The sequence below is a fragment of the Nerophis lumbriciformis genome, linkage group LG11 (genome assembly GCF_033978685.3).
Source record: "Nerophis lumbriciformis linkage group LG11, RoL_Nlum_v2.1, whole genome shotgun sequence".
NCBI lineage: Eukaryota > Metazoa > Chordata > Actinopteri > Syngnathiformes > Syngnathidae > Nerophis > Nerophis lumbriciformis.
The window spans coordinates 10,058,887-10,073,157 of record NC_084558.2 but is presented as its reverse complement, the minus strand read 5'-3'; the positions used below and the strand labels follow the sequence as shown (position 1 = coordinate 10,073,157).

General features: G+C 39.1%; 1 protein-coding gene across 2 annotated transcripts in view; it reads left to right on the top strand.

The window, feature by feature from the left end:
* The first annotated feature begins 4,985 nt into the window (after positions 1-4,985).
* Positions 4,986-14,271, top strand: part of tex2l (testis expressed 2, like) — a 40,000-nt gene continuing 30,714 nt past the window's right edge. The window contains exons 1-2 of one of the 2 annotated variants that reach the window (XM_061967437.2): positions 4,986-5,192; positions 11,783-13,138. In XM_061967437.2, the coding sequence (XP_061823421.1) occupies positions 11,822-13,138 (1,317 nt within the window). In that variant the 5' untranslated portion in view covers positions 4,986-5,192; positions 11,783-11,821. Of the gene's footprint in view, positions 5,193-7,004; positions 7,132-11,782; positions 13,139-14,271 lie in introns of those variants that run through there. The other variant, XM_061967438.2, reaches the window with a different exon arrangement.

The window sequence follows — 14,271 nt, the reverse complement described above, 5'->3', positions numbered from 1 at the left end:
ACAAACAAAGAAGCTGTACATATACATATAAACAAGACACAATTATACAAACGAATGATACCAAGAGCCATAAATGAAATGAAATGGCAAATCAAGCTGAAAAATACACACATTGGAGATATAATTATTTTATCTCTTTGCAGTGACATCTCTTGCACGTTTAAATTCCTCTGAACTAGACTATAGGCTGGAGTTACAAGTATTCAGAAAGTATTCACAGCACTTTTCCACAGTTTGTGACAGCCTTATTCCAAAATGGAATAAATTAATTGTTGTCCTCAAAATTCTACACACAATACCCCATAATGGCAATGAGAAAGTTTTTTTTTTTTTTTAGAAATGTTTGCTAATTTATCATAAATATTACATTAATTAATCACATGCATGTACATTTTCACAGCCTTAGACATGAAGCTCAAAATTGAGCTTAGGGGCATCCTGTTTTAACTGATCATCTTTGAAATGTTTGTGCAGCTTAATTGGAGTCCACCTGCTGTAAATTTGGTTGATTGGACATGCCTTGGAAACCTGTGTACATATGAATTCCCACACTTAGCAGTGCATGGCAGAGCACAACTCAAGAATGAAGTCGAAGGAATTTTCTGTAGCCCTCCGAGACAGGATTGTGTCGAGGCACACAGAAAAATGGCCTCCATCATTCATGAATAGAAAAAAAGTTTGGAATCACTAGGACACTCCAGACAGAGCTGGTTAGCTGTCAGGGAGGTGACCAAGAACCTGATTGGTCACTCTGTCAGAGCTACAGTATTTCAATCTGGAGAGACGACAACCTTCTAGAAGGACAACCATTTCTGCAGTAATCCACCAATCAGGCCTGTATGTCAAAGAGGCCAGACGGAAGTCGTTTCTTCGTAAAATGCACCTGAAATAGTCTGAGACCATGAGAAACAAAAATATCTAGTCTGATGAGACAACGATTGAGCTCTGGCGTGAATGCCAGGCATCATGTTTGGAGGAAACCAGGCACCACTCATAACCAGGCCAAAACTATCCCTATAGTGAAGCATGGTGGTGGCAGCATCATGCTGGTGGGATGTTTTTCAGCGGCAGAGGCTAGTCAGGATAGAGGGAAAGATGAATGTGTCAATGTACAGAGACATCCTGGATGAAAAACCTGTTCCAGAGCGCTCTTGAATATATATATATATATTTATATATACGGCCCCGGCCAAATTTATTTAACCTAATGCGGCCCCCTTTTTTATTTATTTATTTATTTTTTTGCTCTATGCTTTTTAACCTGTAAAGCACATTGGTCCAATTTTAAAATTGTTGTAAATGTGCTATATAAATTAAGTTGCCTTGCCTTGCCTTGCCCGAGTCAAAAAGTTTGAGGACCCCTGGAATATATGAACATCCCCGCAGTCGACGTCCTAATGACAACAGACATTGCACATTAAGTGATGTTTTATCATGTTTGTTGGTTCTCATAAAGTCTGCAGTGAGTACCGTAATATAATCAATGATGAAGAGAAAAAAAAGCAAACATTGTGATGCTTTTTTAAAATGAATGCGCCGTGTACGCTTAAAATGATCAAAATACGTAAATATTAAATGTTATTATGAATGTGCCTGTCACTACTTTACATATATACTTACATCATGTATATAAAACCTTAATGGAGATGTTTGGATGTTTTTTTAAGGGCTTTATCGGCGGTATTGCACGGCTGTGGACGTTCCCTGTCAAATCTGGCCTTCCGTGCATTGGATTTTCGCACTTCTGAGGATGGAATAAGTCCAGCACCCTGGGAAGGTGAAGCATTTTATTGCACTTGAAGTTTGAATTACCGTATTTTTCGGAGTATAAGTCGCACCGGAGTATAAGTTGCACCTACTCAGTGGCCTAGTGGTTAGAGTGTCCGCCCTGAGATCGGTAGGTTGTGGGTTCAAACCCCGGCCGAGTCATACCCATTGCCTCCCTGCTTGGCACTCAGCATCAAGGGTTGGAATTGGGGGTTAAATCACCAAAAATGATTCCCGGGCGTGGCACCGCTGCTGCCCACTGCTCCCCTCACCTCCCAGGGGGTGATCAAAGGGATGGGTCAAATGCAGAGGACAAATTTCACCACACCTAGTGTGTGTGTGACAATCATTGGTACTTTAACTTTAACTTTAACTTTTAACCTGCCAAAACTGCATAATAAAGAAGGAAAAAAAACATATATAAGTCGCATTTTTGGGGGAAATTTATTTGATAAAACCCACACCAAGAATAGACATTTGAAAAGCAATTTAAAATAAATAAAGAATAGTGAACAGCAGGCTGAATAAGTGTACGTTATATGACGCATAAATAACCAACTGAGAACGTGCCTGGTATGTTAACAAAACATATTGTGGTAAGAGTCATTCAAATAACTATAACATATAGAACATGCTATACGTTTACCAAACAATCTGTCACTCCTTATCGCTAAATCCCATGAAATCTTATACGTCTAGTCTCTTACGTGAATGAGCTAAATAATATTGTTTGATATTTTACGGCAGAGGTGTGGACTCGAGTCACATGACTTGGACTCGAGTCAGACTCGAGTCATGAATTTGATGACTTTGGACTCGACTTGACAAAATGTAAAGAGACTTGCAACTCGACTTAGACTTTAACATCAATGACTTGTGACTTCACTTGGACTTGAGCCTTTTGAATTGACATGACTTGACATGACTTGCTACTTTCCCCAAAATCCAAAGATGAAAAAGTTATTCGGGAGCGCTCCGTATTTTTCATTGTGTACTTGTCTATCAGCGTTGCGTGTGTCAGCTGGTGTGCTCTCAGTACAACAGCCAATCAAATTAGATCTACTTTGTTTTCATCACACAGCATTCATCCAATCAAATTGCAGGACAACCAACGAAGAAGACATGTCCAAACCACACGCCAGTGAACAAAAAATGATACCTAAAATAATTTTGTTTGGGTATAAAAATTACGAGGTGGTCAACATAAAACGGTTTGCAGTATGCAACACATGCGGTTCGAAAATTACTGATGGAGAGGCAACAACTTCCAACTTCGTCCGGCATTTGAAGTTGCACAAAGAACGGTAAGTTTTGAATGTAAGATAACGTTTATTGGCTAAGTAACGTGACTTTTATTTGCTGTGTAGTTAAATCAGTGAGGCTGTAAACTCACTGCTAACGTTATAACGTTATTGCAAACACGGGAATCTGTTGCAGTTCACTACCTTATTCATACTTTTTGTTCAGTGATTTTTTTTAAGCAGGCTTACGTTAGTCAATATATCACACGTAACGTTAGACGGCGGTCAGCAGCACCGCGTATTTTAGCCACCTAAAAAAAGACAAAAATAGTAAAATAAAGGTCAGTTAAAATGTATACTATATTATGAATATGTGTACCGTTTTAGCTAGCTTTCTGACATACTTTTGGTTGTTTACCTCAGTGGTCCCCAACCACCGGGCCGCGGCCCGGTACTGGTCCGTGGATCGATTGGTATCGGGCCGAACAAGAAATATATATTTTTTTTCTTTTTTTAATTAAATCAACATAAAAAACACAAGATACACTTACAAGTAGTGCACCAACCCAAAACAACTCTCACCCCCCTTTTGTTCTGGGCATTGAACATGAAGACTCTTCCTTCACAGTTCCGAGTGGCCATGAGAGTCTTGGCAGTGCCTGCCTCCAGTGCTCCAGTGGAGCGAGTTTTCAGCCATGGTGGCATCATACTACGCCCCCATCGTGCACAAATGACTGACAGACTCTTGGCTAATTTGGTCTTTTGCATAGGGCCCTGACATATAAAAAGTACAACTTTTTTGTTATGTTCACGTATATGTCATGTTTTTTCAATGTTAACACTTTTGTACAAATAAGTACATTTGCACTTTATTTTTCAATGTGTTTGTTCTGTAAAGGAATGAGTTAATGTTTAAAATGACTGGTTAATAGTGCTATTATAAAGTGCAATGTCAGCACAATTTTCTTTCCTGCAATTTAAAATGCACTTGTTTTAATAAATAAATACAGCGTTTGAAAAGCATACACAATCTGTGTTAATATATTAGTCTGTGGTTAAAAGGACTTGAAAGGACTCGAAACTCAAAATGCAGGACTTAGGACTTGACTTGAGACTTTCCAGTCTTGACTTTGGACTTGACTCGGGGCTTGCCTGTCTTGACTCGGGACTTGACTTGGACTTGAGGGCAAAGACTTGAGACTTACTTGTGACTTGCAAAACAATGACTTGGTCCCACCTCTGTTTTACGGTAATGTGTTAATAATTTCACACATAAGTCGCTCCTGAGTATAAGTCGCACCCATGGCCAAACTATGAAAAAAAACTGCGACTTATAGTCCGAAAAATACGGTATGTGTACACCACACGTGATAAAATTATGAAATAAACTTCAAAAAAAACTATCACATCTATTTTGAAAGCAGGAACTAATTTGAATTTGATGCAAATCAGAATTCAAATGTGGCCCTTTTTATTCGTCTCCTATTCTCTTGTCAATGCCCATATAGATACGTATCGATGCAGATCAAATCAAATGTAATGGGCCCCATGGTTATTACTCTGTTCTTCATCTTCTTAAAATACACCTCCTTTAGTCAGTGATGGATGGAAGTTATTGTCCTTTACCCACACAGCTGGAGCCTGAACACCACTCGACCCGTCCCTCATACTGTCATATCAGGGGCTGACTGTGTTTCTTTCTCCCTATATAGGCCAAGATGAAGGGAGAACCAGAGGAAAAGCGCTGCACGGGACTCAGTAATGAAGACAATTCTGGTACAGCAGCCTTTACTATGCTCACTGGAGTTGTGTGCGTGTGAGAGTTTGTTTGCGTGTGTGTGTGTGTGTGTGTTTGTTTGAGGGTTTGTTTGTGTGCATCTGTTGGGGCTGCCCTACTCTAAATCTGGATTATCATGCAGGGCGGCCATGCTTTTCATAATCAGTTGGTGAGCTGTGATTCTCGGCAGCGCATGACACATCTGGATACAGGCAGTTGGCTTAAGAGAAGGTGTGTGTGGCGGCATGAGAAAGAGATGTGTATGAAAGAGAGAGAGAGAGAGAGTGTGTGTGTGTGTGCATGGAGACTCCTCCTCACTACGCAGTCCTTGCACAGACAAATGGAAGATGGACTCTGAAGACAACTGTGACCATCAAATTGATCCCGTTGCCATGCACAACATGCAGGTGAGTAAACTCCATCCACCGTATATGTCCTGCATTTCATCTTTTGGCACAGCAAAGAAGTGCAATATAACCCATGAGGCTGAACTGACCGAATGTTGATATATAAACGGTTTAAGCTGAAACGTATAAGCTTATGCAGTAAGTTGACACATGCATGCAGCTCTGCAACATGTGTGTTTATTAGAATTTTAGAAACTTGTTAATAATTGTTGTAGGTGCCACAAGTCTTAGCTTGCCATCCAGTAAACTATGACAGGGTACAAATTCCATTTTATGTCTTTCAATTAGTACAAAATAGTTCAACAGGTTTCCACATGACCACACAACTCATCAAGTTGTGAACTGCTTTAAATAACGATTCTACAACAAGTGAGAGTTAAGACCAGACCATATGTTCTTCTCTGTATACAGTACTAAGCCAGCTGCTTTCATTACAGCTAATATATGTGCTTTATGACCTTTTTAGTAATTATAATTCCATGACGAGTATGCATGTTGACATCAAATCTTCCAGCGACCTCTTGCCCTGCACTAAATCGGTAGATTTTTGACATTGAAAATGACTTTAGGAGCGCTGAGATGAGCTCACTTGAAAACACGTCCTGCCAAAAGTTGGCTTAGCCAATAAGCCCTGCAGTGTGATTTGTCAGATTTCACCGTTAAACTCTGAATTAACGTTAATCGGAGATCGTAGCTGGTCATGTTTGACGAGATTGCAGAACACAAACACCATATAACGTCTACATATTGAGTCAAAATGTAGCCCAATGTTGTTAAGGGAGCATATTTGAGGCAGTACACTTTTGTACTGGAGGTACCAAATTGCTTAAATAGATATGATGCATGTTGTTTTTCAAAAAAGGCTACAAAATGTTACACATATATTTAAAGACAAATATTGTTAGTATTTATTAGAGATGTCCGATAATATCGGCCGATAAATGCGTTAAAATGTAATATCAGAAATTATCGTTTTTTTTATTATCTGTATCGTTTTTTTGTTTTTTTATATTAAATCAACATAAAAAACTCAAGATACACTTACAATTAGTGTACCAACCCAAAAAACCTCCCTCCCCCATTTACACTCATTCACACAAAAGGGTTGTTTCTTTCTGTTATTAATATTCTGGTTCCTACATTATATATCAATATATATCAATACAGTCTGCAAGGGATACAGTCCGTAAGCACACATGATTGTGCATGCTGCTGGTCCACTAATAGTACTAACCTTTAACAGTTAATTTTACAAATTTTCATTCATTACTAGTTTCTATGTAACTGTTTTGATATTGTTTTACTTTCTTTTTTATTCAAGAAAATGTTTTTAATTTATTTATCTTATTTTATATATTTTTTAAAAAGTACCTTATCTTCACCATACCTGGTTGTTCAAATTAGGCATAATAATGTGTTAATTCCACGACTGTATGTATCGGTTGATATCGGTATAGGTAATTAAAGAGTTGGACAATATCGGAATATCGGATATCGGCAAAAAGCCATTATCGGACATCCCTAGTATTTATTAGTATCAGCATTGTTACGTACGGCGGGGGAAGAAGACAACACAACGGCAGGGATCTTTTCAATAGGTTTATTGAAACTGATGATATGTTGGCGTGTGTATGCTACTCTAAGTGAATGATGCAAGACGATGTGAAGAATTAGCAATATGAATGTTACCAGAGGTTGTTGTACGTGCGTGTTGGATGAATCCTTCGACAGGCCAGAGGGGCAAGGCAAGAAGACAGTCCGTGGGCAAGCGAGAGGTCGGGGGCTGGAGAGAGGTGACAAAAGCCTGAGGATCGAGGGAAGCAGTCCAAAGTCCGGTGGGAAGTCGAGGCGCACAGGTCGATCACAGGATACTGAGGGAATACTGCGGGGAACACAGAGGACATAAGACACGGGCAGAGGGAAAGCTCAGAGAGAGCAGGTACGAGGAGGGAAGCCAGAGACGGGATGCTTACTACAAGAGTGAACTAGGTTCCGGCACTGAATCTTCGGGTCCGCTGGTCTTTATTCGGTCTGCCCTCATCAGACCCAGGTGCGCAGATTGCTGATTGCCTGCAGCCGTGCAGGGTGGCTGCGATGCGGGAAGAGCGAGCAGGGGCGTGTCCCGGCGCGCTCCTAGCGGAGCTGCCGGCTGCGCTTGCTGCAGATGGCATGCGGAATTGCGCATCTGCCGTGACAAGCACATCTTTTTCTTGTTAAATGTTATCGTTTTGCTCTAGATTTCAAGTGTGGCTGTTTATTTTTTACTACAATGTAACCCTGGCTGCACTTTGTACTCCCCTCGTTTATTTACATGTATTAGTCTGAATGTTGGAATTTAGTTTGTCAGATAGGTAAACCGTCATTTAAATTAGAGAGTAAAAAAACTTCCAATTTGAGGTTGTTCATTGATGTAATTATTGTATAACTAAACACACAAAAGAAATGTACATTAATATACACATGAAGTGCACTAAATGTAGGAATTATATATTATATCGGCAATAAACTTTGGTATAACCTGAAAAAAGTAATGCAAGATCAACAGGATAAAGGTTGGGTCTTATGCCGCTAGCTTAATGCTAACACGCAATGGACAAGCCCATTGACAGGCTAACGAAAATGTTCTTTGCATAATTTTTTTTTTCAAAATGTTATACTTGTGGCGGATTTTACTTTTAGATACTACATACATGCAATATTGAAGGACCCACGATAGTAGTGATTGAAACAGTGGCGTCTATATTTGTACAATACAAGTAATATCTGCAGAAGACTTTAACTTACACTTGTTTAAATCACAAGCATTCCGTTATCCTAGAGATTAATGCTAAACACTAACGCAATCCATGGAAGGTGCAAACTTTCAATCAGATAGACTTGCTATTCAGATCCCAGTCACAGGACGTGTGTGAACATTCTGTCACCCTTCTGGTCCTCCTTCCTCCCACCCATGTGAAAATCTATGTCGACGCTCTAATGTCTGCATGTGTGACTTGGAGGTTTTATCTCTCTGGCATGCAGTTTGGGTGCGAGCAGATTAGTCACAATCCACCATCTGCTGTGGAATTGGTTGAAATCATGCCACACAAACCTGTAATATTGTTACATAAATCTGATTGGTCTAAAGGACGCTTTAGCTCCCATAAAGAGCAAAGGCTCCCTTGGGTTTTCCAGATTTGACCACGTTGATGGCAACTTTTAGTTATATGAGCTTGTTTATGCGTTTTAGGTGCTTCCCTGGGCTACAACTCTTTATAGGGAAGTGCAGGAAATAGATCCTCAAAGAAAACCATACTCAGAAATAACCATGTCTCAAACAATAACAAAAATACCCCCTGAATCATCTTTTTGCACAGTTTAGTGAGGCCCATTACTCTCTTGGCATATACACAAATCATAAAGGCTTGGTTGGTTGGGTTTGGTGTGGGACAAGTAGGGTTGGGCATCGAGGGTTGATAGAAACCAGGACTAACATTCCAATATTCCTGGAATCCTTTAATTCTTTTTAATTTGGATTCTTAGTTTTGATGCTTGACCGAAATAAATAGCCACCGAACATGTGCGAAGAATGAAAAAAGGAGACATTTCATCAAAAAATAACTTTGGTTTTGCACCCTCATTTAAACCAGGGATTCTTAATCTCTTTGACCTTGGGGACCAACTTTTCCACCACTTAAGGGCCCGGGGCCTACTCAAATATAAACACTGAATTAGTAACTGTACTCCTTGTTTGAATCATATTTAATAATTATATCTAACTTACTTACAGGTTAACAGGAAAAACCTTGTCAAATGATATGAAACCATGTGTTAATCACAAAGATTACTATCAAAGCTTACGTCAGGCTGATTACAAAATTATCAAATATAGTGCAAAAGAAGGGACTCATAAAAAACGATTGAAAATAAATCTACATACAATTACGCAGCGCTAAAATAAATAAATGCTAGCTAAATTAATAACAAATAATAATATTGCATATGTTTCCTAAATAAACTGTCAAAAAAATTAAAATGCAAATGAAAAACAGCTTCACCACTTTAGTCATACTTTTTGCGCTTAAGAAACTTCTCAACGACTTTAGCTCTAGACTTCTTCTGTTTGTTTAAGATTTTTATTACTGCCAGGTGGTAGAAAAATTATTAACAAATAATAATAATATTGAATATGTTTCTTAACTAAACCGCCAATAAAATTCAAATTCAAATGGAAAACAGCTTCACCACTTTAGTCATACTTTTTGCGCTTAAGAAACTTCTCAATGACTTTAGCTCTAGACTTCTTCTGTTAGTTTAAGATTTTTATTGCAGGTGGTAGAAAAATTATTAAGAAATAACAATATTAAATATGTTTCTTAACTAAACTGTCAACAAAATTAAAATGCAAATGAAAAACAGCTTCACCACTTTAGTCATACTTTTTGTGCTTAAAAAACTTCTCAATGACTTTAGCTCTAGACTTCTTCTGTTAGTTTAAGAATTGTATTACTGCCAGGTGGTAGAAAAATTAATAACAAATAATAATATTGCATATGTTTCCTAACTAAACTGTCAAAAAAATTTAAATGCAAATGAAAAACAGCTTCACCACTTTAGTCATACTTTTTGCGCTTAAGAAACTTCTCAACGACTTTAGCTCTAGACTTCTTCTGTTAGTTTAAGATTTTTATTGCAGGTGGTAGAAAAATTATTAAGAAATAACAATATTAAATATGTTTCTTAACTAAACTGTCAAAAAAATTAAAATGCAAATGAAAAACAGCTTCACCACTTTAGTCATACTTTTTGCGCTTAAGAAACTTCTCAACGACTTTAGCTTTAGACTTCTTCTGTTTGTTTAAGATTTTTATTACTGCCAGGTGGTAGAAAAATTATTAACAAATAATAATAATATTGAATATGTTTCTTAACTTAACCGCCAATAAAATTCAAATTCAAATGGAAAACAGCTTCACCACTTTAGTCATACTTTTTGCGCTTAAGAAACTTCTCAATGACTTTAGCTCTAGACTTCTTCTGTTAGTTTAAGATTTTTATTGCAGGTGGTAGAAAAATTATTAAGAAATAACAATATTAAATATGTTTCTTAACTAAACTGTCAACAAAATTAAAATGCAAATGAAAAACAGCTTCACCACTTTAGTCATACTTTTTGTGCTTAAAAAACTTCTCAATGACTTTAGCTCTAGACTTCTTCTGTTAGTTTAAGAATTGTATTACTGCCAGGTGGTTGAAAAATTAATAACAAATAATAATATTGCATATGTTTCTTAACTAAACCGTCAATAAAATTAAAATGCAAATGAAAAACAGCTTCACCACTTTAGTCATACTTTTGCGCTTAAGAAACTTCTCAATGACTTTAGCTCAAGACTTCTTCTGTTAGTTTAAGATTTTTATTACTGCCAGATGGTAGAAAAATTAATAACAAATAATAATATTGAATATGTTTCTTAACTAAACTGCCAATAAAATTAAAATGCAAATGAAAAACAGCTTCACCACTTTAGTCATACTTTTTGCGCTTAAGAAACTTCTCAATGACTTTAGCTCTAGACTTCTTCTGTTTGTTTAAGATTTTTATTACTGCCAGGTGGTAGAAAAATTATTAAGAAATAACAATATTAAATATGTTTCTTAACTAAACTGTCAATGAAATTAAAATGCAATTGAAAAACAGCTTCACCACTTTAGTCATACTTTTTGTGCTTAAAAAACTTCTCAATGACTTTAGCTCTAGACTTCTTCTGTTTGTTTAAGATTGTATTACTGCCACAGGTGGTGGAAAAGTGTATTGCAAATGAGTACCACTGCGGTCCATATGGACCACATCTGAGAAACAGATATTTTTTGACAGCCTCTAGGGGCGCAATCACGGCGCAGACATTGGTTAAGAAACACTAGATCAAAACCATGAGAGTTGAAATCGAGACTCGTTAGGAACCGGAATCGAAGCGAGGAATAAGAATCAGAACCGGAATCGTTCAAATTCAAACGAAGCCCAACCTTAAAGAGGCCTGAACTCCATCGTATCCAATCACCTTTGGGATCAATTAAATCAAAACATTTGAAGCCTGATGACCTCTTTCTGCATGATTTTTTAGGCAAAAACACTCCAAAATTCTCAAAACATTATGGGGAACAAACACCATCGTTTATTTAGTCCAGATGTCTTTTTGAATTCCTCATATTGGTGCACAAACTTCACTTGCAATAAAACTCTTAAAAGACATGATATCCAAGCTACAGTTGCTCTTGTTTGTGCAACCTGCGAGCTTGAGAGCTTGTCTAGTCTATTTTTGCATGCCTGCCTCACATTCAAATGTGGAGCATCAGCTTTGGGAGAGGCACTAACTTGGCACCGATTCCCACACCAGACTCAAGCACACAAATTCCCACTCAACAGCTCAACTCTATGACGTTCAATCACCACAGACTAATACCTAATTGGCAAGATGGCAAGCAGTTTTTTTTGACAAAGATGCAAAATGGGGAATGAATGCCTTGCTCATCCCTTGTCTGCTTTCATTTGTTTTTCCCCCCAGGCGTAACAATTCCGCTGACTGTGTTCCGTGCTTCTTCTCTTGCAGTGACTTTTAGGTGCCTTGGCTGTGTCATGTAGTCACGAAATGGCAGCAAGTGGAAACAATTGGGAGCAAGGATGTGAGGAGGATGCAAGAGGAGGTAGAAGACCTCTCCAGGACACCCACAGCCCAGATGTTCTTCCTAACGTGCTTGGAACGAAGCGCCACCAACCTCGAGGGATCGTTATCCAGCTGACGGGAACAGAAGGAGAGTGGAGCAGCCTGGATGAGAGCGAGCTCATCTTCTCGCTTGATCGCGATGAGTACTACCCCTCAGTGTCTCATTCAAGTCAGAAGCATGTTTCTAGTGATGACAGGGTGTCCCAAGGGTTCCACGTTCCACTTTCACCCTCGTCTCCCGGTTCTCTTGGGAATTGGTCCACTACAGTCCCCGGCTTCCTCTCTCCAGGCCCTTCCTCCCCCACTCATCGACCCTTGGCCAGTTTGGTAAAGTCGCTCTCAACAGAGTTGGAACTCAGAGAAGCCTCCACACTCAGACCGAAACCCCTTCTCAGTCTTGTGAAATCCATCTCCACCGAACTCTCACGATCTGAGCCTGAGGTGTCGCAGTCTAAATCGGACTCCCGTCTCAACCTTCACCTGTTGAAGCAGCTTACGCAACCCAAGACCCGAAGCAGCGGCGACTCTCGGACAGCGCCGCCATCTCCTAGCATGCTTTCACCAAGTGGAGAGGGTCTGAAAGGTGGCTTCTTCAAAATGGAACTAGAGGACACCAAACGGAAACTCTCTGAGGCAGTCCACGAGCCACTGAGCAGTATGTTCAACAAGATCATGAGAGAAGACAGCACAGGAAGCCCTAAGCACCAGTTTAAGACGACCCAGGTCATCTCCAGAGGTTTAGGCAGGGAAAGTAGCCCAGATACGGGGCCCTCAGAATCTCCTGTGAGGAGCAGTGGCAGAACAGAGGGTGAGATTTTTGACTGGCCTTCGGTTAGGTATCCTGGAAGAAGCCCCCGCAGCACGTGCCCTGTGCATCATTGCAAACGTCACAGGAATGAGGAGCTAGGATTTTATTCAGATGGAGACATACTGCATGTTTTTTCCACTGATACTCACCAACAGACAAAGAGACTGCCTCGGATTGCATCACCGCCACTTAGGACCTACCACCCACCTAATCCTCCACCATGCATGAGTTTATTCTGTGTGGCAGTTCTATCCTATGGCTATCTTACCCTACCTCTGAATCCGTACTCATCTGGTCTGGCTTTGGGGCTGGCGTTGGGTTTTTTACTCGGACTCCTGCTTATAAGAATGGGCTCTTCCAGGGCTAGACCATCGCTGTCTCTTCTAGGAGAGGAGATTCTGAGAGATACCTCCATTGAGCCTGATATTACTAAGGTAAATATTTTTTATTTATTTTTTATTGTAGTTTTGAGATGATGATCGGTTTCTTTGGATTCTGACACAGATAGATAAAAAATGAAATCTATTTACTGTACACGTGGCCGTAACTACCATTGAGAACACCGAGGTCATGTCCTCTGTAATTTTTTAAGTGATAAAAGAACTTGATATGTTCCTACAAGGGCCAAAGTGAAAACGAGAGCATCACGAGTGAAGAGTTTAGCCCCATATTGCCATACAGTTTTTGAGGTGATGAAGATCACCACATTCCATAGATGGCAACTAGTTACCCTTACACTAGCCACGTGTACATGGACAACATTTATTTAGTCTGATCATTATTTGGATTAGAATGTTACAGTACATGGACCCTGAAAAAAATGATCTGATTATGACGTGCATTTTCATGCATCACACCTTAAATCGGAATACTTTACTTTGACGTGGGCACAACCTAACATAAACGGAAAGGTGTGTTATTATTTGTGCTATAGCGCCATCTTTTGGAAGACTTTGCTCACTGCAGGTGCTGAAAAGCACTGTAAACAAACATGACTTTGTACCTTTCTGCTTGTCCAATGTTATTACGGTATTATTTGTAATTTTTTCCGTCTGTTCACTACTTTTGTTTTACCTATATTTTTTAAAATTGCGCTGTTCTGTGCCTACGTGTTTGCGGCTAGCAGTTAGCACTTACTTAAGTTAGCTCTTATGTCCTAAATAAAACTTGTCTCGTTTTAAAGCAACACGCTCAACAGAATATACAATGCTACGTATGTACATTTTGAATGGGGGGAGACAGCAGCAAGACAATTGCTTGATTCCGAGATTATTACATTTAGTACCCACTCTACCACTAAAGTATAGCTGACATCAAAGACATGCGCAGTGAGGACAATTCTAACCCGAATTTCGCAAGATGTGTTTTCATGTGCTACAACCTGAATGTCTAGCGGCATAAATCACCCGGCTCGATTGGAATGAAATTTTGATATGAATGGGTGTGATTGGGTCCGAATATTCCGAATGGCGTGTTGACATTAAAGATTTTTATACCGGTTAGGCTTTTAATCCGATTAAATGTGTACATGTGCACATAGCTAATGACTGTGTTAGCTTGAAATATT